At 37.5% G+C, this 27,309-nt stretch overlaps 2 protein-coding genes and 1 long non-coding RNA gene across 7 annotated transcripts in view; all 3 read left to right on the plus strand.

The window, feature by feature from the left end:
* The window catches only part of sgg (glycogen synthase kinase 3 beta homolog shaggy), a 37,349-nt gene extending 26,284 nt beyond the window's left edge, over positions 1 to 11,065 (plus strand). For all 5 annotated transcript variants that reach the window (XM_073075573.1, XM_073075582.1, XM_073075559.1 and 2 more), the window contains 6 exons: positions 834 to 944; positions 3,160 to 3,397; positions 4,390 to 4,487; positions 5,617 to 5,712; positions 7,925 to 8,222; positions 8,724 to 11,065. In XM_073075573.1, coding sequence (XP_072931674.1) covers positions 834 to 944; positions 3,160 to 3,397; positions 4,390 to 4,487; positions 5,617 to 5,712; positions 7,925 to 8,222; positions 8,724 to 8,764 — 882 coding nt within the window. In that variant the 3' untranslated portion in view covers positions 8,765 to 11,065. The remainder of the gene's footprint in view (positions 1 to 833; positions 945 to 3,159; positions 3,398 to 4,389; positions 4,488 to 5,616; positions 5,713 to 7,924; positions 8,223 to 8,723) is intronic.
* Positions 11,066 to 13,009: 1,944 nt separating this feature from the next.
* On the plus strand, positions 13,010 to 26,949 carry Vps39 (vacuolar protein sorting 39). Its single transcript, XM_073075601.1, has 13 exons — positions 13,010 to 13,315; positions 14,285 to 14,434; positions 14,731 to 14,858; positions 15,310 to 15,513; positions 16,169 to 16,355; positions 16,594 to 16,711; positions 17,072 to 17,198; positions 21,665 to 22,042; positions 22,450 to 22,672; positions 22,913 to 23,365; positions 23,649 to 23,869; positions 26,147 to 26,281; positions 26,375 to 26,949. The coding sequence occupies exons 1-13, from the start codon at positions 13,246 to 13,248 to the stop codon at positions 26,528 to 26,530; spliced, it is 2,550 nt and encodes an 849-aa protein (XP_072931702.1). The 5' UTR covers positions 13,010 to 13,245; the 3' UTR covers positions 26,531 to 26,949.
* On the plus strand, positions 17,860 to 18,928 carry LOC140744130 (uncharacterized). Its single transcript, XR_012102528.1, has 2 exons — positions 17,860 to 18,017; positions 18,190 to 18,928. It is a non-coding gene; the product is annotated as an uncharacterized LOC140744130 (long non-coding RNA).
* Positions 26,950 to 27,309: the final 360 nt, after the last annotated feature.

Consider the following 27,309-nt stretch of genomic DNA (forward strand, 5'->3'; position numbering starts at 1 on the left):
ATAAGTATCTACATATCTATAGTATATGTTAAAGGAGTGTTGGGGAAAGGGAGTTGCAAAAGTAATTACCACCATTACTTTCGCGTACTTCTGCAGTTGCGGTCGTATTTTTAGGTTTTCCCTTATTACTATGGGAGTCTGTCACGACTATTAATATTCGGTATACGCCTAACCTCCACCTCGCCCGATTGCGATCGCGAGATTTTGTATTGTGTCGTCGTATGTATGTCAAACGTGGACGACCTTTCCAGAAGCTTACATACATATAAATTACTTATAGGCATCTATTTATCTTCTTCTCTTATCACTTCTTATATAATATTTATTATTATTAATACAATTAATATTTAAGATAAACAGTATAAATATTTTTTATGTAACTTTATTTTTCTTTAATAAAAATGTACTTTATGCGTATTCTCTGTATATATTAGGCATACATATCACATTCATATTCTAGTTCAAGGTTTACCATAGCAGCACTTAAAGCACAGGAGCCAAAAAGGCTTTGGGCGCGTGCCAATCGGATATATTCGTTTGTGTGAGCCTATGTACTAAACTAACCTTTGTCTCTGGTAGTCGTCTTAATCCTAGTTACTTATTGCTTTTATTATCTACTTTTCTAGTTTTATTCTTACTATGATATCACTATATTATTATTAAAATTAACATTAAAGTATAGGAAATATCAACCTCCTTGAATAAGATTAATTAAATACAAATTAATATAAATCTATTATCTTTTCTTACTACAAATTATAGGAATAAAGGGATAGATTAGCCATGAGGGTAGGAGAATAGGGTTAAATTCGTATGTATTTTTTTATTTGCAGAAGGACGAAGTGTACCTGAATTTGGTGCTGGAGTACATACCCGAGACTGTGTATAAAGTTGCACGTCACTACTCCAAAGATGAACAAACCATACCCATTAGTTTTATAAAGGTCAGTATAACACTATTAAAAATGAATTTCGCTCCTATAAATATATTTTTTCTATTTAATATTCCAATAACAACTAGCATTACTTTACAATACAATACAGTAAAATCAAAAGCAATAGAAAACATCGTAATGCCATATGAGTAGTAATGATATAAAATTATAATACGCGCTCCACATTCTCGCGGGAATTTCACGCCGAGAATCTCGCGAGAACCTCGCTAAACGTTATTCGCGGCACATTCTCGCGAGAATCTTATATATATATATATATATATATATATATATATATATATATATATATATAATATGCGAGTATGTGGAGCGGGCTATATATATATAAATATATATATAGCCCGCTCCACATTCTCGCGAGGATCTCGCGAGAACCTTTAACCTTAATGAGTTTCTCAAAAGACACTAGTAATTGTTGCCCCGGCTACAGACTCACGCCAAGAACATCCGAGAACACCCCAGAAGCGTGAAGTGATTGCTTTCTTGACTTCTCGTTCTCGCGCTCGCCTGTTTTCGGTATTTTTGTTCGCTTTAAAGGGTTTCTCGGGCGAGAAAAAAGAACTGCAAGGTCGCACGAGTGTAGATGCCCTCTCGATTCTCGCGCAATTTCTCGGCGGAATTTCGCGGCGAGACTTCTCGCGTGAGTCTGTAGCTGGCTTGTGAGTATAAATGTGGTGGTATCAAAACAGACATTTAATAAATGTAAATTTCCACCACTAACACATTTACGAGCCCCTAATAGTTTACACATACGTAGACATTTGTCGCACATATCTATAGACTATATAACACAGGTTGGCAGCTCGAGGATTTCTATTGATTCACATCTATGGTCGCTTCATTATCTTGTTGTTTATAGGTATAATATGTGTAAGTAATATTCAATGCAGACAGACAGGCGGATGTTAATTACTTCGTTGGTCATCGTCTGCCACACGCTAATGATTTAAATGTGTCACCTTCTTCCACATTGCATCGTAATTTATGTGAACATAAACATCATTGAAGTTTGAAGTTTCACAAATTGATTTAGATATTTTAGTTGGATTTTTTGTATTATTTATCTTTTAATTAATACGCAATGGGTCGGCGTGTCGTACGTTTTTAGAGTGTTCGCTCCACGTATCGTGATCGTGTTATTTTCGTATGACAATGCAGATTTGTAGAATGTTTCATCACGATGTGCAGTTGAACGCAGGACTGAGAACGCCATTTTGCCATATAAAACGTATTGACGTGGAAAATTCTTATTAAACATTCATATTGCGATATACACATACTTAAACATGTCATAAAGAATACTTACACATTTTCATTCAGGAGTCTATGTTTTATTGTATTTCATGTTATTTCCTTTTAAAATATATTATTTCTAACCACATAATAAAGGAAATAAGAAAGGAAATCGTCGCTCCACGCTCGTGTTCTATTATTCAAGAGAAGCAAGTTATGATAAACATTTAATGAGAATGAGAAATAAAGTTGTATGAAGTTGATTTCAATCATAACTATTTAAGCAAATATTTGGTTTGATCTTATACTCATAAACTCACTGTCTAGGTTTATAAATGTTCACAATGAAAGTCAGACGACTATTGAAATTATTTTATGTAATATGAGTTAAGAAACTGTTATTTACCTACTCCCACTGTTTAAAATTATATATTTTTTTACATACAGTGTATTGTAGTATCTTTTCGTAAATATAAAAGGAGGTTTTTATGTCTAGTTGTCTAATCCCATGTTTCATAAATGCAATTTGAGGTGCGGAAACTTAGTATCATATTTCGCTGATGATTTTCAAACAACTGAACAGCTTTGCTTTAATAGTAGCTTCTATAGTCACTTAGAACAAAACCTAAATCTAAATTGGTTATTTTCCTAAACAAGAACGCTTCAGACAGATACATAGAGATACCTACGCAAGTAATGCATACAATACCCTTTTTTGTGCATCGCAGGTTAATTCTTATATATAAAATTCTCGTGTCACAATGTTAGTTACCGTACTCCTCCGAAACTCCGAAACTCCGAAACAAATTTTAGATGCATATTCAGTAGGTCTGAGAATTGGCTACTATCTATTTTTCATACCCCTAAGTGATAGGGTTTGTTCACCCTTAACGTTATTTTATTTATATGGCAACACAACGTTTGCCGCCGGGTCAGCTAGTAAACTATAACATTGTACTGTTTCCGACAGCTGTACATGTACCAGTTGTTCCGGAGCCTCGCGTACATCCACTCGCTGGGCATCTGCCACCGGGACATCAAGCCACAGAACCTCCTGCTGGACCCCAAGACGGGCGTCCTCAAGCTGTGCGACTTCGGCTCCGCGAAACACCTCGTGCGCGGCGAGCCTAACGTCTCCTACATATGCTCGCGGTACTACCGCGCTCCGGAGCTCATCTTCGGAGCCATTGATTATACGACCAAGATTGGTGAGTTGCTTTTTTTATTTCGTTTTATGGTAAAATGTCACTGTCGCTTACCGACATTTGTGACCATCTCCATATAGAACTGTTATTTATAAATATAATAACATGTATAACATTATAACATGTATAACATAATAATCACAGGTATAATAACATGTTATTATGTTTGTAAATAACAGTTCTATATGGAGATGGTCACAAATGTCGGTAAGCGGCAGTGACCTTAATGTAGCCCTAAATCCTTATTTATGTAATCTATATACATCGAGTACATAAATAAGGATGATCATTAACAGAACATTTTATGACACCGAGAAAATTATTAAATGGATGCGTCATAAAAGAAAACGAGTGCAGCATTGCATTGAATACGTAGAGAGTAGTGAATATGACAAAGTAAAGAGAATTCATCCTTTGCGGAAACAAATGTTTGTTTCTTTGTTTTTCACGAGGTGAAACAAAGAAAGACGATGAAAGACGCATTATGTGTCAACCTTCGTTAAACTTCCTCTTTACATTATGTATGCTGATTGTGGTCTAATCTCAAAGCAATTTTATTCTATCGCTTCTATGTGTACGTCGTGGTTTAGAAATCACGAGGGTTGTGGTCTTGAAACCGCAAATTTATCGTAAGTCTAGAAATTAACATTGGAGAAAGTACATAATTATATACTTTCGCAAACAATCACTCTACATCTATTTATAATTTTGATAGTATCCTATTATTTTGCGATTACGATTTAATGTAACCTTATATTATTACATTATATGTACGTACATCATGCGATTTAAGTAGGTATTTAGCAGTTTATGCAACAAAAATAAAGTACCACAAAAAGCAACATACAGGAAAATAACAGAATTCGTCTACTTAATTAATCGTAACTACACATTACAAGTTGTTGCTAGTACTAAAAAACAAGGCTTTATTCTCTATGTGTGTATCGTGTTAATATTAATGTCTATGTATGTAACCTGTGCGTATGTATTTGCAGATGTGTGGAGCGCTGGCTGTGTGGTAGCGGAGCTATTGTTGGGGCAGCCGATATTCCCAGGCGATTCGGGCGTCGATCAGCTGGTTGAGATCATCAAGGTAACACTTTGACACGATATTTGCCATCTTATCGGTATCTATTGTATGTATACAAGGAAAATTGCTAGGAGAACAGTGCGAAAAAATATAGTTTGGCATATCAGTACAATGAAATCGTCAAAATATTATGTAATACAGTATCATTCTTTGCACACCAATATAATAATAGAAAAAGCTAATTGTAATCAAACCTATTTTATATGCAACACTCTGTTGTTATTAACAGCTTACTAACACGCTCTTTGAAAGAAATAAATATAACAGTTAAAAAGGGAATGTCGTAGAGGCGAATATGAGGCATTATAAAATTAAAATTTTCGTAATAAGATTACACCCAATAAATTAATAAACACTATTGACTAACTTCAAAATCGCTACAAAATAGAAGTGATTTAAATAGAATGTAGGTAAGACTATATTACATTAGATAATTCAAAATTATTCCTAATTTCTCAAAATATTACCTTATAAAACAACGTGGAATCATGAGAGAACTTCTGTTTATGTTGTCAATGTACATTCAAAGAAAACGTAACAATAAATATTATAAATAAATGTCGATAATCATTTAAATAAATAGAATGAGTGGTTAAATATAAATCGCGTGTATGATTATCCTAATGCGTTTCATATCGTAACACATCGTATTACGTATGTTAGTTGCATATGAAAGGTTTCGCATGCCGCGAAGACGAGGTCGCAGGCAAGGCTCGTGTCGACAATGTCAGGGTTCAAACTATGTCGACGTTGCTATAAATAGGGTTACGTTACGTGATACTTATATACGAGTATTTCGTAATACTAGTTCATAAAAACGATAATTGGAAAATATGACAACTTATTTCAAATGTTCCAACTTAGTCCTCATGGGGTAGCAAGGTATGTCTGGTCGACTGTGGTTGAATTCTTATTGAATTTGGGTTTGATTATAGTTATCCGTGGACCACAGTTACTACGGACTGTAAGCTCGTTTGCTACTCGTATGATATATAAAAAACATGCATCAAATATTAGATTGTATATTAAATTGTGCTATGAAAGATTATTAAATAAATTTATTTATTACATTATATAGACTATTTTATAGCCGTGATCCCCTTTGTATGACAATATTATTATAATTTTGCAGGTATTGGGCACACCGACACGAGAACAAATCCGCGAGATGAATCCGAACTACACAGAATTCAAATTTCCACAAATCAAGAGCCATCCTTGGGCTAAGGTACGTATTCATTCAAAAAATTCATTATCGTTTTATTATTTATTTACTGATAATAAGGATTTGAGCATATCTTATAGCATCATTAATTTGAATGCCATCAATCTTCACATCTCTCGTGAAGTAACAACATAGTTATAGGCTCAAACACATACCTAATCGCCATTGGAACGCAAGTTTAAGTTTATTTAAGGTCATGAGGATATATATTTTTTAAATTATTACGTGACATCGCCCCCGTCATTGCAGTATATGTTGGAGCGAATGACGATGCCCAAGTCTGCCACTGACCACCAGCGCATCAGAGTAAGCCTTGTCCACGGCCGCCCCACATTTCATTTAAATGCCTTCATATTCACACTCAAATCTTAAAACGCCCGCTTCAAATTTTCGACAGAATATTTACGATTTTTTTGTTGGAAATTTAACTCATATTGATATGATATCATCGATTTGTCGCTTTGTACTGTTTTTGGATTCGACTAATTGTTATTACTGTTATGAAGGCATTTAGTAACAATGTATTCGTATTTTGTCTATCACTAATATTACTTTTCCTCTTGTCTATCTCGCTGACCGTTTATAACTATGTAAAATGGTACTTATATTTCTGCATACAAAAATATCCGTTAAAGATTGTAGGGGCTACTACAGCTGCTAATTCAGGGTGATTCTATAAGATATACTGTAAATAGTATGAGGAGTTTCTTTGCGAAAATACACGTTATAAAGTTCGGATAAAAACTTTTTCGCAACAGTCATACTTGTTGATAGCGAACATTATAAAAATATACTGTATCAATGATAAGACAAATTTGGGAGCCTTTCTTATGATTTTAGAAACTATCAGCTAAAAAGTTTAAGGGCAACAAGGTTGGAAAGCATTGTTCATAAAGAACAATAATCCGATCAGTTTCACTTTAATTTATGATTTTTAAAACGATAACAAAAAAATACAAGCAAGTGGTAAACCTGATTCAAAATACGAATATATTATGTTGGGCGGCACTGGCAGCGTAGCCTTCGGCATGAGTTGAATATAGATCGAGACTAATGATTTGCGCCGTCTCTCACCGCAAACTGTGTGTTGGTATTCAGTGTGCATTGACATGCTACTCTTGAGTGTTGTTTGTTCTTTAATTATCTATGTTATGAAACTTATGACTTGTTACTGTAACAATGTCTTCATCCAATTAATAATAGTCGAATAGATGTGGCATCTCATCATACTCCCTTCATTACTACAATGACATCGTCGAGTTTTTAGTTTATCGTTTAATAAATGTTTTTAAGACTCTAACTAATAACAATGTAAATATATGTCATATTCTTAATTTGTATAATTTACGTTGTTTACTTGCTAGCATGAATGGATCTCAAGAACCCATTGATATACTGAGTATTTCGATATTGATATGTAAGACTTTAAATAAGAAGTATTTCAAATAAAAAGTCGTGCCTAAATTTTTAAATCCAGAAATAGTCTTCTACTATATTTTTTTAATACAAATAAATTAATTATGAAGTGATGCTTTGTTCATTAATTCAACCTCATATGTTAAATATTATGGGTCAGGCAGGACTTCCTTCAATGGGATATTAAATTATTGTCAATAATTTTTACTAGTAGCTGTTACTCATAGTTTTACATGCTAAGTAATAATAGGAATCTCAAATAACTTGTACTATATTGACGAGCTATTAAATGTTAGGTATTGGTACTGAGAATTTTTTATTTTATTTTTGTACGTATGTGTCCGGTATATTGAAATAAGTTTTATATTTTTTAATTCGAGAGCTCGTTGGTATTTGTTCATTCCTTATACACCTTGCAACACTACAGGGATTAAGGTGGACTTATGACATAGGTTACATACTGTATAATTGTACGTATAATTCAATTAATTAAATGCATAGATTAGTAAAGAACTTCGCCGCCTTGAAATTGAATGAAGCCACAAACGGCTTATTAGTAAGTTCAGTTTTTGAATTCTTGACAAATAAAAATCATTTTAAGAGAAAATTTACGAATAAATAACTAATACTGCGCATATTACATAATAAATAATTATTTCAAATATTTTAGGGACATATTAGCACGGAGACGTGGCATAACTTTTTTACGCAACTATTTCAATTGTCAAAACTGGGTACATTTTCTTCTTAACTAATCTACGATTAAACGTGTAATAGTACGTAACGTGTATGTGTGCAGGTGTTCCGCGCGTGCACGCCGCCGGACGCGATCTCGCTGGTGTCGCGGCTGCTGGAGTACACGCCGGGCGCGCGGCTGTCGCCGCTGCAGGCGTGCGCGCACAGCTTCTTCGACGAGCTGCGCGAGCCCGCCGCGCGCCTGCCCAACGGCCGCCCGCTGCCGCCGCTCTTCAACTTCACGGAGTACGAGCTGGCCATCCAGCCCTCGCTGAACGACTTCCTGAAGCCGCGCGCCGCGCCGCCGCCGCCGGACGCGCCCTCCGCCTCCGCGCAGCCGCCGACGGACCTCGACGCGCACGGTAATATATCTCTTATCACTCTACAAACTATATATCTTTATATATTAATACTTTGCGTACGTACGGGTATGTTTGTGTCCATTTAAAAAGTACATACAGCCGAATACTGATTCTCATGTTATTCGAAGTCAGAAACATGAAATAATCGATGGACTGACTTAATTTTTTACAATATTTTATTACCATTTATAAGTCTTTTATATACTTTTTACCTTAAAGTTTCCATGGGAACAAAAACGTGAAATTTTCTGAAGGAAGCGTAGCTGAATTTAACTAGGTAGTACGTACATTCATAATATCTATTGAATTGGTAACTTGAGTTATTATTTACTATTTAATTTTAACGATTAGTTAATAGAAAATAATAAACCAATAAAATTGACCATAAAACATAATTTATATTAAAAAAAGAAAAAACTGACCAAGACATCGTCATTGAATTTAACTTGGTATGATGATAAAAGATGAAATGTGACGAGTAGTGGTTTTCCGTTGTTGCAGGCGAGGCGAGCGGGCCCAGCGCGGCTGCCGGCGCGTCGTAGGCCGCCCACACATCGACACTCGTTCGTATGCTATTTAGTGATAGTACTTTTCGTGTTGGCCATCGGGAAATTTATAATGCATAATAGGTGTTTTCGGCGAGTAATCGTGTGATACTGTAGTGTAATCGTCGATAAAGCTTGAGCTGTCGTAGTCGGTGAGAAGGGTAAATCCGCCGTAGGTTCTTGACCGTCGCTACGTGATTACTTTGTACTTTTGTAAGCTCAAATCTCTTCTTTTCGTGTACATACCTTAAATGCTGCGTTTGATGTTTATATTCGGTAAACGACAGATCGTCATCTGGATAAATTATATAATTAACTTCCTTCATTTTCGCGTGTCGAACGCTTCTCCCCTGGCTCGAGCCAGAGTTGTTATCCACGTACATGCTTGGATCACTTAAATCACCTATTGAGAGATAGCCACATGATATTGTAGTGAGGATCGTACCTTGCTTGGGCCGTGTAATCAGTAGGGAAGACATTCAGTAGTGCATTAGAATATTTATTATTGTCGGGAAAGTATCACTTACTCGTGAAACTTGTACGAAGTGTATGCCTAGTGTTATATCAACGATGAAACTTAGCAGATGAAACATTTTATTGCATACAATAAAAGCATACTTGTAAATTTTTATAACTAGCATAAACTGATCTCTCAAGATAATTTTAATATTTAATGATATCTCAGAATATTATGTATTTGTATAAACAATTCAAAGAATATAAATTTTTAGATTTACTACATTATAGTTACTTGTTTGTTTGGGCAACTTCTACATTTTTATTGCGATGTACCTTATCCTTATCCAGAGCTGGATAAATGTAATGTATTTAATAGCACTGTCGATGTCCTATTGTAACATCATAGTTTTTTCGATAATATTATTGTATTCTATATTCAATAAATGATATTTCTGCTATGTAAAATTTGTCATTAATACACTTATTAGTAGTCATTTATAAACAATGTTAAAATAATTAAATTCATTGTAATAGTTTTAAGTATTCGAGTAATTTCATTTTGCACTTAAATTTGGCATACAGTTACAAATTAGGTATGTGGTATTTAAAACCTTTAAATATAGATTAACAAATTCTTATTCATGGTTTAGATGTAGCTTTAAAGCATAACCATGTCGTTTTAATTACCTCTCGCACCAGTCTTAACTAGAACTTAGGACCATTACTAATAAGGCAGCTGCAAGGGTATACTTGCTGAACCTCGATACCAGCTGCTGACGTCACAATGAACTTGGATTCGATTGCAATAATCGTTACCATCAGTCGAGCAAGTTGCAGCCAGCGCCCGGTCCGTCATCCTCGCGATGAGTCCTGTATACATTCGGCCGCGCGGCCTCGTATAATAAATACAACACATGTATTACTATATATATATGTACTAATTACGTATAAATTTGTAGTATGTTAAGAGATGTAAAGCGCTCGGCGCACGATTTCAAATCACACATAGTGGAGCTTAGTTGTCGTCCCTAAGGCTATTGATTTGCTGACACACCTTTATAATTCGTGTAAATATATTATAATTATCTTTATGGTATGACTTTGAGTAATGCGAGCACCGGCCGTCGCCCGCGCGGCCGGGCTCGGTAAGGAGTACGATAGTTTAGATATGCATATTTTATTAAGTCTATCTAATATGAATTTTGTAATCGACGTTGCTTCTAAAGATCCTCTGTGTAAAAAGTTAAGACATACTAGTGACCTGAATGTTTGAAGCGATGTTATTGGAACGTCTTTATCCCACTGAATTCTCACTTTCACGATTTGCGTGCACGTTTAATACATGGGAATTTTCCGTAAGCTCATACTTCGAAATGAGGTTGACTTATATAAATTATTTAAAGTAAAAAGAGTTTTCTTATAACTAGTACTGTAATATTAAATTTAATAGTGAGTGAAATTTGTATTTTGTTTTAATTTGTTTTACTGAATTTGAATACATCGTAACACCCATATCGTTGTTAGTTATGAATGAAAATAACATAATTATAAAGTAAATATTAAATGAATAGTAAGTATGGCTTTTTATTTCTCAGTCAAAATTTTACATCCAATACATCCGCCAATCATCTTCACAGAGTCCATTCCGATATTGCTACTTGTTTAATTATTATTTTGATACCTATTTGATTGATATACACAATAAAAAGCGAACAGAAGGGAAAATGATAAAAATAAATATCAACTGATAAATAGTACTGTTATAACGTGTTTACCGAAGTAACTTTAGAAATTACATCTGATTATTATGTAAAATAAAAATGCTTATTTTTAATTTTACCTATCGTTTTTTTATTATTTCTACTATGAATCAAACAATAGATTTATATTATAATTTAAAGCTATAATTATACTATTTCTGGAACCTTACAACTACTTGATTTTATTGGGTTGGTATTTCCCGATATCAATATACAATTTTGCAAAGAAGTTGTGCATGACAGTCGTTCGGACAATCGTTCAGACACAGAACAACCGTATTACGACAAACAGCAATCCCTTTATATCCACAATACCGTGTGATGCGCTCTATATTTAAGTGTACACTGTACAGGCTGTAAAAGTATGTGAAGTATATGAAGAGTATTTTTAAATTAGGTGTCCACATATTCCTTATCCACATTCCACAAGCATCCACCCAATTCCCGACCATATGACGACCGTTTAACGACCCGCGTGGCGGAGCGGTCACCATGCCGGTCAGACGCGCAGAGGGTCCCGGGTTCGATCCCCGGCCAGACAGATTTCTAAATGATGAATTTAGATTTCTGTTTCTGGATCTGGGTGTTTATGTATTTGTCTCTGTGTGTCCATGGCACTCACGATACAGGGAATCCTAGTGTGGGCTGTGAGTGTAGAAAGCGTTTTTTTTTATCTAATTGCTAGTTGTACAACTGTACATTTTATTAAACTCAATATTTTAGTCTAATAAAGCCATCACCACACTTTCGATAAATAATAGATTGCTCTTTACATAATATTAATGCGCTCAGAGCTGCGTGTAGTCCTACGGGACTTCTTTGTCATGTGCGATTACGTCCGCGTTTTTGTCTCATTCGCATGCCTGAATTCAATTTCTTCAGTGGCTTACATAATAGGAAAAGTATTTATGAACGATTTGATAAGTATGGGCGGCATGCGGAGCAGATCAGTCCGTCATCACCGCCAGTTTTAAGAAGGAACTCTAAAAAAGTTCCCTTTTAAAACTGGCGCGTGTGCTAGAAAGGCTCACTTGGACTGTCCAACGCAAAAGGAGTTATATTTTTTCATGAGGGAACCTCCGGTTGGCATCATTGGATCAGCGGAGTAAGTATTGTTTAGAGTAGACAAAAGTTAAATACGATCTACTGCCCTGAGCTGAGTTAGTTACGAGCCGAATATTTACTCTAAACTTCCATATAAGCGATGAGATCGGACTGACTGAAGACACTTCCTGTGCTACGGCTTCGAGGTATCTTTACATACCTTCTCAAGAGGTAAATATTCTCTGGTAATACTGAAAGTATCTATAATATTATGAAATACTATATTATAATTACGAAACATTAGTGAATAGCAAGTATCGCTGTTGGCCATTGTATGTTTACCAGGCCTGTCGCAGGCCAGGCCAGCCCCATGTGCCATGGTGCCCATCTTAAAAGTTCGTGTGGAGGCGCTCTACCCCCTGACGGACAAGCGATTCTCTTTAAAGGAGTAGGTGTATGCAACAGTATACATAATAATAAATGAAAATCAACAGATTTTAATGTACTCAGCAAGATCTTCCAGTCGCCGATCAGTAAAACTGGTGGGTCGACTATAATGGGCCCTTAGGTATATTTATTTCATATACAATATGATAGTACCATAGATTACTAATATATGGATAGTACTTAGTTTGATAGAGCGGCGATTTTTCCGAACCCATCGATTTTTCTCAGAAGATCGATTTGGAATGGATTGAATTCGGAAGTTTAAGAATCAATCCATAAAATATCCAGAACTAAGAATATTACAGGGAGTACAGAATAAAACAATTAATGTCGCTTATTGGTTATCTGAGCTGAATTTTATTCAATGGTCAGTATCGATAAAATTCGTCCAGAAAATGAGCTAATCGATCTCAGAATATTCCTATGAATGTGTTGCAGTTTGCAGTCTGTAGACAAAACGTCATGACTCATGGCTGTCAAAAGGCTGTCAGTCAGTTCAACTTCAACTGACTCAGTTGTCAATTGTACTGTATTTATTTCACTTTACTGCTTTACTGTCACTTTATCGGATTTCGCTAGTGTTTTTGTGCTACAAAAATTGTTATTCTTGTCACTCTTTTAATTAGCTTTGTTGTAAAACTTGTATGTAATGTGACATGGGTGTATCTAGTTGAATAGTGCTTAGTGCTTACACCGATATAATAATTACCGGAAAGTTCAATTATAATTATTGAAACTTAGGGGACATCAAATACTTAAAACAAAACAATGCATGAGGCCTACGAAGTTACACATCTTCTTACTGCAACAGTTCAAATAGAAGCTATTGCAGCCTACGGTAAGCCTTCATTACTTTTATCTTTAAGATACTTCTGCAATTATTGAACTTAATTTGATTACCAAAGTAAGGTGGTTGAAAATTTAGTGCCTGAAAGTAGGTAGCTCTTGGGTTGATTTCGTAATATTACTGTTCAACCCATGTCTGCTTTATAGCGGATGTGTTGTGTTGATATCTGAAAAGTAAACTTATTTGCATGAGGTGTTTAAATTGTTTAATAAGGGGTGTCTACCAATCTGTGATTAACTTCAGGTTAGGGTAAGGGCAAGTCGTTCAAGCTTCGATGGCCATGATTATACCAGTTTGAAAGGCATTTGGGAGATATATAGTAGGGTTCTATGTGCAATTTGTATGAATCTCTTTTTAAGTCTAATAAAGACCAAGTGCATTGAATTATGAGTAATAAATATAGTAATTCTTATTTTAAAAATCGTCCAGAACATAATTATAACAGGGTTCAGTGTACAAAATAGGGTAAAACTGTACTTTGTGACCTGTCCAATTTAATGTTGATTTTTATGGGAAGTCATAGTAATTCCCCTGTGAAGGGAGGGTTGCGGAAACCCCCCTATTTTAATGATTTTTTTAAATTTTATCCCTCCCACCCCCACCCTTTTCTTTTCTCGAGTGTGAAACCTTCAAAAGGTACTTGGTGCCAGAGCGCCATGGGGTTATGTGGTCCCGGTCTTGTCCCTATTCTGGTCTCGGAACTACAGGGACAACCTCTACCAACCTATATCACTCGCAACTCAAAATTCGATGGGTCATAAAGTACAGTTTAGCCATAATTAGAATTAATTCCACCTAATTGGGAATTTAGAAGTTTTGGGTGTTTGCAATACCAGGGTTATTTCAGTTATTAATGTTTTATATTGTGTATGGTCTAATGTTCATACAGTTATATGTCAATACTAGATAACTTGCCTTTTCATTATAATCCTATTAAAAATCCTACTTATATATTTTCAGATGGAAATCTTCTATTGGGAACGAGACAAGGTCATTTGTTGATGTACTCATTATCTGGAAATAATGGCAATCAGAAATATGAGTTACAAATACTACGGTATTGTAAAAATTTTAGTAAGAAACCAATACAGCAAATTGATGTAATACCAGGTTTGTACATTGTCTGACTTAATATAAATTACATACATATAAATGGACTATATATTATAAATAACTATATATACAGTGAAGGAAAACATCGTGAGCAAATCTGCATACCTGAGAGATTTATAAAAAAAAAATCTCAAAGGTATGTGAAGTAAGTATGTAATCCTTCTCATTATGAGAGGAGACCTGTGCCGTGCCGTGCCGAGCAGTGGGACAGTAATGGGTTATTGATGATGATGAACTATATAACTATAAATAACTATAAATCCACTTAACAGAATTTTATTTTCTAATTTCAGAGGACAATCTGCTGATTTGTTTGACGGACAATGTATTATCTACATATGATATAAATGGAGTCAACTTTCCACTAGTGAAAACTTTTGCTGAAACAAAAGGAGCATCACTCTTTGCATTAGATAACAAGGTATTGAATGATTTACAACAATTGTTTAACTTATTAATATCTTCAAGTACTTACTGTGTCCATGCAAGTTTGAAAACATTTGTTTGATGTCTACATACTTTATATAATTTATGAAATCTATCCTAATATTATATAGCTATATACAGAGATTGCTTGTTTGTTTGAATGCATTAATCTCTGCTAGGATCAGACTAATTTAAAAAAAAATGAATTGAGTAGGGTATTTCTTGAGGAAGTTTATATCCCCTTATCATGAGCTATATAAAATTAAGATTTTGCACAAGACACTTTATAAAGAAGGGCAGGTAAGGATTCCTCATACTTTTTGATTCCTATTTGAGAAACGAATCAATTAAATTGTCCACTTATCAATTAAAATAAGTACATGCTTAATATGAAATTAGTTTTAATTATCTCTCACCAAATAATCAAATTTTTATTTATTTTTTAGTCAGCAACATCCATGACAGGAGAATCGAATTCTGTAGTTCATTTATGTGTAGCTGTTAGAAGAAAACTCCAGCTTTATTATGGGAAAAATGGTGAATTCAAAAAGCACATTTTTGATTTTACTATACCAGATGTACCAAAAGTGATGACTCTGGGACAACAGTACTTGTGTGTGGGGTTCAAGGGTGAATATACCCTGTTTGACGTTAGTATTCTTGTTTATTTATTAGTATTGATACACTTTTTCATCATATCAAAAACATTTCATATTAGTTATAGAATGTGATAGTAGCAACAAAAGATGTATTTCATAATACAATTTAATTTTAGAATTATCAATAATTACAAACAAGATACACAAACTTACTGCCTATAGAGAGTGTGTGTTTAAATGTAATTCACTGTTTTTACTTTAACCCTATTTGTTTAGTACAAATATTTTCTCACAACTTAAGAACGTCTGACGACCTAAAGTCTGTTCTTACGATGCTCCTCAGTGATGGTTGGTGGAAAATCGTAATAAGTGCTACAGTATTTTTATGCAAGATTTGCAAGCAAGGAAAACAAATTTAATATAGTCTGCACCAAACTGCTAGACCGCTCCGAATATAGAAAGTAGTCGCGTCAATAGCAAATTGTAGATATTAGCGGGACGAACACAGCGCGGGACCCTCTCGGCACCCGTCCGCTGTCCGCTCTCGCTCATGGTACATAGCTGCGTTAGTGTGCCCTTACGTTACGGAGGATAATTGCTAACTAAACCCGCGCGCTACAACTTCAGAGCGGACTAGAAGGTTGGTGCGGACTATACAATGCTAAGGAAATAATTCAATGAAATTGACTTATATAAATTATTTTAGCTCTCTTCAGGAAATCCGAAAGAACTGTTTCCAACAAGTAGCTCGAGGATGCTGGAGCCAACTATAGCCAAATATTCAGAAACATCATTTTTGCTTGGCCGTGATAACACCTCAGTATTAGTTGAGGAGGCAGATGAAATTGTTATCAAGAAAACTATTAAGTGGAATGAGGCACCTGTGGCAGTGGGTAAGTAAAAGTATAAACTAAACATATTAGATATTTTTTCTTTCTTTGTCTATTATTTTTTTGACAATTAATTGCTGAAAATACTTCTATAGACTTCTTTTGTATTATGTGACAAATGTTTGTGCAATTACATTAATTATCCAGCCACATTAATGTCAGCCACATCTATTTTTATCAATTTCATTCTACATATTCTTTTAATATATACATTTTATAAATAAATATTTTATAATTCCAGCATGGGAGGAACCCTATATTCTTGGTCTTTTGCAAGACCAAATAGTAGTTCAAACAGTGGAACCACCATTGTTTATTCAAACATTGTCAGAACTGAATAAAGCAAGACTGATCTATAGGTACGAGTATGCCATTATTGCTATCCTATATAAGCTATTTTATATATAAAATTTATCAGGTATGGTCCGCGCCATACTGCTGAAGTTGTTGCGCACATTTACAAGCATATATTCCGTTGTAACGTAAGGGCATACTAACACAGCTATGTACCCGTGGTTGAGAGCGGGCAGCGCACGGGTGCCGGGAAGGGTCCCGCTGTCTTCGTTCCGCTAATACATATCTACAATTTGCTATTCGACTCGACTCGTTTTTATAATCAGAGCGGACTAGCAGTTTAGCGCGGACTATAAAATTTAAATCTACTTAAGTTTTAATAAAAAAAGCCACAATGTTTTTCATAAATAAATGTATAATTTTAGATGTAAGCGTGGTTTAATTTTTGTGGCGTCGATTGGTCAAGTGTGGTGTTTGAGCGCGGTGGATGTCATGAAGCAAATACAGCAATTATTGAAAGATAAGCAGTTCCAAATAGCAATAGATCTGACGGTGAGTTAAGTCTGTAATTAATATCATTAATTTATGTGGGTGTTATGGTCTAAAAGGTGAGTTTTGTGACTTAAAAGGGCGACAAAACAAAAAATCTCTATAAGTGGTGTATAATTTGTCTATCACTATTCGTTTGTCAACACATAGTCTTGTGTAACATTCAAACATTTGACTGAGCCGAAGTATATAATTTTAAATTTGTTCATTTAAACAAGGAGCAATGATCAAGCCCTATATTTTTGCAAGCTGAGGGAGCGAAGCATGATGAGTGTTATAAGGCAACAAATACATTAATTACGGTCCCCTCAAAGACCAAACAATGTTTAAATAATTATTTATTTATTATTATAAATATTTTTATATTATCTTATCTAAAATGGCAAGTCAATGTTGATTGCAATTGGGTACTTGACAGTTATAACAATAAAATATGAAATATGTTGGATATGATAGCTTATAAGTAAACATAAATTATGCAGTATTTCGTTTATTTTTTAATACGTTCTAAGTATTTTATTTTTTAAAAAGAAATTTTCGATTGTTTATCTGTGGATTTTAAATCCCAAAACGGCGACAGTGCTGCCTCAAATGTCATGTGACGTCACTACATTGAAACCAAACAAGACAAATAATAATTAAATCGTTTATTGCTGTTAGTTAGAGTTGGTTGAATTTATGTTGTGAACCGAAATGAAGCCATACTATATTAAAGCTGATAGCGTGAACCTGCTTAAAGAAGATCCATATATGCAGTGCAATAAATCAAAATGGATACAAAAACTTCCGTGAGATAACCTATGGAAATATCAAATAAACAACGTAAGTAAAACATTCTTTATATTTACATTTAATCATATCGGACAATTAAAACATTTCTTAACTGACTTCAGACAGAAGAAAGGTTGTCTTCAAGTGATTATTAAGATTTTTTTAAATATACTTATATTCTTATGTGAACTGTTTTAAGGTTATTAACTGGTTATATTTACAGATCTTCCCAACAATCGTATAGTGACGACGTTATAGAGTATGTGCAGTTTAAGAGGAAGGCAAGTTTGTGTTTCATGAAAAGTAAAAGTTGTCCTGAACACAAGGTACATCAATGAAAATGAAAATGTGATGACTGTCCTGCCTAGAAGAAGTGAGGAGCCAAAAGTTTCGAAAGTGGGCACCAGTCTGAAATACATAAAGTAAAGTACACGGGAAATAGTACTTCTTTACTTGCGTAACCTACCCAACAAGATGAAGGAAGAAAAGTGACCATACAGTTCCTATTATTGCATTGCAATTTAATTCTGAAAATGACAGTGATAAAAATATATATCCATTTGTTACGGAAAATAATTTTAGTAATGAAGAAAAGCAGAAACGCAAGCAGCACAAATAATTAGCTTAGGTGATCTGTAGTAATTATTGTAACTGTAACATATGATAAATATATACAAAAGTTCTACTGTGTGTACTCACTAATAGAACCATATAAACCAAATAAACAAAGAAATCGGTTAATAAAATACTAATATTAGCAAATCATGTATTTTTAATTATACAGTCCTGTAACTTAATCAGTGCACATGCACCATCAATAATAACACAGTCATGAAATATTTTAATTGTGTCCTATTAATTACAGAATGGGCCCTTAAAATAGAATTCTCATAGACGTCTTATAATTCTATTCTTATCATAGACATCTATATAATATATTAAATATATGAATACTTCCACTTGCTGTTTTGTTTTGATTACGTCCCGTTCCAATGATTTGGAATTGACGAATCACTCGAGAGTTACTAAATTTATTCCTTTTTTTCAATAATACTTCTCTTACATAGATAGTATAAAATGTCATTGCTTGCAAACAGAGGATTTAAACATATAAAAATCTGCAAGTTCTTTAACGTTTATGAGATTTGGGTTTAGGAACTTGTATAAGCAAATTTGTTACGATCGTACTTGTACACATCGTCACTGCACACGTCTTATAACTTGTCATTTATTTAAATTTTAGTTATAATAGCTAAATAACTCTCAATTTTCTTCTAAGCGTTGTTTGTTTACAGTGTAATGACGTTCCGCCACAAAATGACACTTGACCGCTTGATTTAACGCGACGTTCCGTTCACCGTAAAGAAAGTTCGATTTTTATTAATGAATAGCCCTTTTTTCGAAAAAGTGATCAATGAAAGGCATATATAATACGTATACTAATTCATTAAAACACTTTCCCAAAAAGTGTCAAGTAGCCAATTATTATTATTTGAAACTGTAGCCAACTGCGTATGACGGAACATAATCAAGACCGTGGTGCGAAGGAGATGACACTAGTTTCGATGTTTCGTTCTTGTTTCCTTTTGGATAAGGAATAGACAAATTACTCATTATTTTACATCACTCGGCAGGAATAAAAAATCTTTTTTAAGGAAGTCGTGGTACGAAACAAAATAATGTTGATGCAATATTGAAATAAAACTTTCCTGAAGTATGATGGTATTTTAAGAATGGTGGGTAGGCCTACTGGTCTTTAAGGGCCAATGTATTACAATTATAAATTATAGTACTAATCTTGTTATATGTTTTAAATTATAGTGTTTATTGGAACTAATTAAATGAGATCTACTTTAACGCATCAGGATAATCCTGTAATGTTAAATGTAAGTTTGTACAAAATAAATAAAAAAGAAAAAAATTAATCAAAGCAATGCATTATCGGCTTTCGTAAGAAACTTTTATCGAGTTTATATGTACGAGGTACTGTGAGGATAATATTGTTTATTCAATAACATTATCCTTAAAACTTGTACATAATTTATAAATATCCATATGACACGTTTGTTTGTAAAGTATCATTTCAATTAAGTGTTTCTTGTTATTTACCGGTGTGGACGGTTGTTCTTAGCATCAACTGACTTTCAAGAAGTTATAACATTACTATCAAAACGCAACACAAAATAATATCTACTCTAATAGGTACGTAATATTTTAATGAAAGGAATTTTATAAGTTGTTTTAAATAAGTTTGATTAAATGTATATTTTGATTTGATGTATAACTTTATGAAGTTATCACAGTAGGCACGAATTAAATTAAAATGCCGATATACGTTGACAGTAACAGGAAAACAGTCGTTAATTGATATCGCAATATCAAATCTGAACTAATGTTATTAGTACTGACTAACATATAGAGCCGGACAACTGTTTCCTGTCATAATGTTCCATTTTCACACTAAAGTAAAGAAGAGACAAGCTCAACTAATTGTTGCTATAAATGTGAGTATTATTTTGTGTTGACGTGTTTTAGCTATTCGAAAATTGATCAAGAAATAACAGAAAATGTTCCCCAAAGCGTATAAACTCCAGAATCGTAAGGGAACTATGGCCCTGCTTTTAAGTGTAAGTTTAATTTTAGGAATTCATTCTTAATCAGAAAACTTAATTTCAGGATGGATGTCTTAATTTCTATGATAATTTTTGTTAGCAAATAGGCTGGAAAAATGAAATCTTGCTGAGATAGGCTAGGTGCAATGTTCACAACACTTTGTGTTATGACTGCAAACTGTGATTATCATATCACTGTTAGAAAGAAAGTTCTGTTAAACAGATCATTAAACGCTGTGTAAAAAGTATATTATAAACTAAGCGAATGAAAATGGGTAATTTAAAGTAGCTTTAGTTTGACACTTATTCTTACTTCTAAGAATTTGTCTCCTTATAAGTGACTATCCGGTGATGGAATAATACAGGATGTATTTTTTTCAAAATTAAGTCGTTCGATTTCCGACTAAAGAAACAGTTTTTAAAAATCTAATGATGCGGTTTTAGTTTTTATCAAAATCGGCCTTGTAACTCCTTTAAGCATTTATTGGTTGTCCTTATAGTTTCGGATTTGGCCCTGAAGGCCCATTTCAAAAAAAATCACTTATATACAGAAGTACGAGTACTTTGTTACATTGCGTTGCATATCGATATCTTAATTCGCAATTCAGCCAGCTCCACTTTTTGTCAAAATGTTTTTTTTTATTTATTTTGATTTCGTTCAACGCCATTTACTATCAAAATAAATAAAAAAAAAACATTTTGACAAAAAGTGGAGTTGGCTGATTTGCGAATTAAGGTATCGATATGGAAAATATCAGTGATGACTTATGACTCAACATTTTTTTTTTTTCACATAAATAAACTATAAGTGATAGTCTACTGGGAGCAATTTCGGCCTTCGATATATCTTGTTGGTACAATGACCAGTATAATGTAATGCTTCAATTTATATTAAAAAGTAAAAATGTTGAGTAATACGAATGAGTGGTCGACCAGCTATTACAAAGCTCTTTTATAAAATCATTTTGACAGATATGCCTACTTTTATATACAAATTCAACATAATGTAAACATTTCAAGTTGAACAATTGAGTACTTTTCAAGTAGAATTTTTGTTTCAATCTAGTTTTATTATTCATTTTGCAGAAACTGTCAGAGTGCACTGAAGAAGAAAAGAAGCAAGCCATACATTCCATTCAGAAGCTTTTTGCCTACGAACTGTTTGATTCTAAAAAATATACGGAGTCTATGAATGAATTTATCAAATTGAAAACTGATCCTGCTGACGTCATAAAACTATTTCCAGAGTTAGACACTAAATCAGCTAATAACAACGGGAAGAAATTGGAGGGAAAAGATTTGGAAAATGCCTTGAATGCCTTAATAAAGTATTTGGTAGAATGGAGAATGAATATTATTAGACAATCGGAATCGAATGGCATCGCAGACGAAGGACCCAGCCAAAGAAATGTAACGCAGCAATTGGAGCTAATTGACATAACGCTTTTGAAATGTTACTTACAGGTATTGAGATTCTGAGTTGTTTTTATATAATTTTTATTCAATATGTTTTATCAATCTTACACATATATTATAGTAGAAATCTTAATTTTTTTATGAACTTACAGTCCCATGTAAACATGGGTAACATCCAAACAGACTTGACTCTTTTTTTTACAAAATTTTATTATAGCGTGGTAAAAATATTTTTTGTTTGTTATAAATAAGTAACTTTACCACCACAAGTAGCGTGACCTACTCTTACTCAAAAGAATATTTAACTTGCTCTATTACAATTAATAGATATTTATTTCAATACATTTATCTTTACCTCCTGCGTCAATTGCAATACTTGACTAGTATTTCATTTAGGATTCCCTCTATAAAGTATATTAACGATAAGATAAATAACGATTCTTTGTATTTCCTAGACAAACGACGTGTTAGTGGCGTCTCTTTTACGTTCAAACAAATGTCCATTGGAGGAAGCGGAAGAGATACTATTACAGCACGGGAAGCACAGCGAACTGATCATACTCTACCAGACCAAAGGCCAGCACACGAAGGCTCTACAGTTATTACGGGAGCAGGCCAACCAACCAGACTCCAGTTTGAAGGGCTATGATAAAACCAAAAATTATTTACAGCAACTTGGTAATATCGTTAAGTACTTTGGATTCAAATATGATAAATGTAACGTAATTGATTATAAGACATTTTTAACAGAATTTAATTGATCGAGTTCTGAAAAACAATCAAAGAATTACAAAGTTCTGAAAACATGTTGTATGTAATATATTTTTATTGTTAAATCAAAAAAGCCAAATGCATTTTGGTAATGCGCTTAATATGTAGAGTAGAAAATATATATATGTCTTTTTAATTTATTTCTAGGCCCGGACCATATTAATTTGATATTTAATTTCTCTGACTGGATATTGCATGACCACCCGGAGGAGGGATTAAAAATATTTACGGAGGAAGAGGAAGTCAAAAACTTGCCGCGTCCTAAAGTACTGGATTTCCTGCTGAGAGGACACGAACCTCTAGTGATACCTTACTTAGAGCACGTGATTCATACTTGGAATGAAACGAACCCGCAATTTCACAATGCCCTAATCAATATGTATAGAGAAAAAATTACAGATAAGAAAGCAAATTGTACTGAAGAAGAGTTGCAACACATAAAGTCGAAGTTGGTTGCGTTTCTTGAGAAATCGTCACATTACACGCCAGAGAGGGTGATTTTACATTTTCCTAATGATGCATTGTTTGAGGAGCGGGCGATTATACTAGGAAAGCTCGGCAGACATGAGCAGGCTTTAGCGATCTATGTTCAGCTCTTAGGTGAGTTGTAGCGTTAAAATGTAACTGTTAATAATCACCATAAATAGGCTAAAATTCTTAGTGAAAATTAGTTTTATCGATAAAAAGAACTACAATTTTCCATGCTGAATGTAGTCGAATTTCGTTTACTACAGGGAAACAATGTCACTACAGGGAAACAATGTGGCATTTTAGCCGGTAGGACATTCAACATTCGACATATCCTATCCGCGGCTGAGAAGCAACCATGCACGGTTTCGCTACGAAAAAATGGCGAAAACTAGTTATAATTATTTTGTTTTAGGCGACGTGGAGAGAGCGATCCGCTACTGCGAGAACGTAAGCGAGAAGTGTTCGGACGCGGACGTGTACGTGATACTGATGCGGATCCTCATGCAGCCTGAGCGCACCACCCTGGCCGGCCCCCTCGCCGCCGCCCCGCGACACCCCGCCGCCGCGCTGCCCGACCTCGAGACCGCGCTCGAGCTGCTCGAGCGGCACGCGGACAGGATCTCGCCGCTCAAGGTACCGCCCCGCGACCCCCGCCGCCGCGCTGCCCGACCTCGAGACCGCGCTCGAGCTGCTCGAGCGGCACGCGGACAGGATCTCGCCGCTCAAGGTACCGCCCCGCGACCCCCGCCGCCGCGCTGCCCGACCTCGAGACCGCGCTCGAGCTGCTCGAGCGGCACGCGGACAGGATCTCGCCGCTCAAGGTACCGCCCCGCGACCCCCGCCGCCGCGCTGCCCGACCTCGAGACCGCGCTCGAGCTGCTCGAGCGGCACGCGGACAGGATCTCGCCGCTCAAGGTACCGCCCCGCGACCCCCGCCGCCGCGCTGCCCGACCTCGAGACCGCGCTCGAGCTGCTCGAGCGGCACGCGGACAGGATCTCGCCGCTCAAGGTACCGCCCCGCGACCCCCGCCGCCGCGCTGCCCGACCTCGAGACCGCGCTCGAGCTGCTCGAGCGGCACGCGGACAGGATCTCGCCGCTCAAGGTACCGCCCCGCGACCCCCGCCGCCGCGCTGCCCGACCTCGAGACCGCGCTCGAGCTGCTCGAGCGGCACGCGGACAGGATCTCGCCGCTCAAGGTACCGCCCCGCGACCCCCGCCGCCGCGCTGCCCGACCTCGAGACCGCGCTCGAGCTGCTCGAGCGGCACGCGGACAGGATCTCGCCGCTCAAGGTACCGCCCCGCGACCCCCGCCGCCGCGCTGCCCGACCTCGAGACCGCGCTCGAGCTGCTCGAGCGGCACGCGGACAGGATCTCGCCGCTCAAGGTACCGCCCCGCGACCCCCGCCGCCGCGCTGCCCGACCTCGAGACCGCGCTCGAGCTGCTCGAGCGGCACGCGGACAGGATCTCGCCGCTCAAGGTACCGCCCCGCGACCCCCGCCGCCGCGCTGCCCGACCTCGAGACCGCGCTCGAGCTGCTCGAGCGGCACGCGGACAGGATCTCGCCGCTCAAGGTACCGCCCCGCGACCCCCGCCGCCGCGCTGCCCGACCTCGAGACCGCGCTCGAGCTGCTCGAGCGGCACGCGGACAGGATCTCGCCGCTCAAGGTACCGCCCCGCGACCCCCGCCGCCGCGCTGCCCGACCTCGAGACCGCGCTCGAGCTGCTCGAGCGGCACGCGGACAGGATCTCGCCGCTCAAGGTACCGCCCCGCGACCCCCGCCGCCGCGCTGCCCGACCTCGAGACCGCGCTCGAGCTGCTCGAGCGGCACGCGGACAGGATCTCGCCGCTCAAGGTACCGCCCCGCGACCCCCGCCGCCGCGCTGCCCGACCTCGAGACCGCGCTCGAGCTGCTCGAGCGGCACGCGGACAGGATCTCGCCGCTCAAGGTACCGCCCCGCGACCCCCGCCGCCGCGCTGCCCGACCTCGAGACCGCGCTCGAGCTGCTCGAGCGGCACGCGGACAGGATCTCGCCGCTCAAGGTACCGCCCCGCGACCCCCGCCGCCGCGCTGCCCGACCTCGAGACCGCGCTCGAGCTGCTCGAGCGGCACGCGGACAGGATCTCGCCGCTCAAGGTACCGCCCCGCGACCCCCGCCGCCGCGCTGCCCGACCTCGAGACCGCGCTCGAGCTGCTCGAGCGGCACGCGGACAGGATCTCGCCGCTCAAGGTACCGCCCCGCGACCCCCGCCGCCGCGCTGCCCGACCTCGAGACCGCGCTCGAGCTGCTCGAGCGGCACGCGGACAGGATCTCGCCGCTCAAGGTACCGCCCCGCGACCCCCGCCGCCGCGCTGCCCGACCTCGAGACCGCGCTCGAGCTGCTCGAGCGGCACGCGGACAGGATCTCGCCGCTCAAGGTACCGCCCCGCGACCCCCGCCGCCGCGCTGCCCGACCTCGAGACCGCGCTCGAGCTGCTCGAGCGGCACGCGGACAGGATCTCGCCGCTCAAGGTACCGCCCCGCGACCCCCGCCGCCGCGCTGCCCGACCTCGAGACCGCGCTCGAGCTGCTCGAGCGGCACGCGGACAGGATCTCGCCGCTCAAGGTACCGCCCCGCGACCCCCGCCGCCGCGCTGCCCGACCTCGAGACCGCGCTCGCGCTGCACGAGATCACCCTCGCTCTTGTCGAGACCTCGTTCCTCTGTCGATTACGATTGAGACTACGCGACCGTTGCTCGGGGTCTCGCTCGCGCTGTTCGAGATCACAAACTAACCAATTTCTCCGCTTGCGAAATGTCATCAATAGGGACATTTTTTTTCGCGCGTTAGTCGTCGTTATTATCTTAGAAACTGCGATTTAAAAATTGTATAAAGTGTATACAACAGATTAACAGGTTTTTATTTGCAGGCGCTGTCTGTTTTACCTGATTCAGTTCCCCTGGGTCGGTTGAAACATTTTTTGGAAAGTGCCCTGGAAAGCCAACTCACTCTCAAGCGACGAACGCAGGTTCTCAAGGGATTGTTGTATGCTGAACATCTACAGGTATAAGATTTTTTTTATACATCTATCAAAAAGTAATTCTTGGTCCTAATACTTTTTGTATTGAAAACTTTATGTATTGTTCTTTTTTTGCAGGTACAAGAACTAAAGCAGTTTCATGAATCGGAAAAGATCGTGATAAACGATTATAATGTTTGTCCAGTATGTAAAAAGCGTTTTGGCAATCAAAGTGCGTTTGTGAGGTACCCTAATGGAGATATTGTACACTATTCGTGTAAGGTTGAAAAATGATGGAAAATTATAAGAAGGCTTTATATAATTTAGAATAGTTTAGAGATCGAAGTGTTCTGATAATCTTATATGAGTAGAGCTGCTACCACATTTAAGGATATTATTTGTTACGCCCAAAGTATTTGTAAAAAGTAAATAACTTAGATATATTATGCATGCCCCAATACAGGGCAGATATTGTAGTAAACAAGAGAAGTTGAAAGATTAGCATTTCGGGAAATATACATGGTTTACTTTTCTGTCGGGCGTGGCTGGCCAAATTCGAAAGAATATTAATTAGTAAACAAGTTTCAGTTTCATAAAACAATATATAGTTAGATTTTGAAATATTCTATTTTGATTTTATTGATCGCTATTCCTTCACATTTTTCATTTGGCCAGTCACGCCTTGTCCAAAAATTCTTATACGCCTGTATATTGTACTACAGTGAAACTTGGTTAAGTGGGACCTGGATAAGTGAGAAACCTCCATAACTGGAACTCATGCTGAGGTCCCAACACTTTGGCACTGAATTACCTCTGTTAGTGGGACGAGGTAAACCTCTATATCTGGGATTTGTTCTTTCGATTTATCATCATAGTTACCTCTATAACTGAGACAGCGAGTAAATTTTATATGCATAAACCTCTGTAACTGAGATAACATTGTTTGTTTACTCATTCTTATTCTACCCACAAATTCCACACGTAATTCCAAGTAATCCTCTGTAATGAAACCTCTGTAAATGAGACAGATATTTATTTATACCTGTATATCTGAGACACTGGGTAAGTGGAAT

Source organism: Epargyreus clarus, unplaced genomic scaffold (assembly GCF_041222505.1).
Source record: "Epargyreus clarus isolate Ecla_fem2 unplaced genomic scaffold, WU_Ecla_fem_2.2 ptg000001l, whole genome shotgun sequence".
Lineage (NCBI taxonomy): Eukaryota > Metazoa > Arthropoda > Insecta > Lepidoptera > Hesperiidae > Epargyreus > Epargyreus clarus.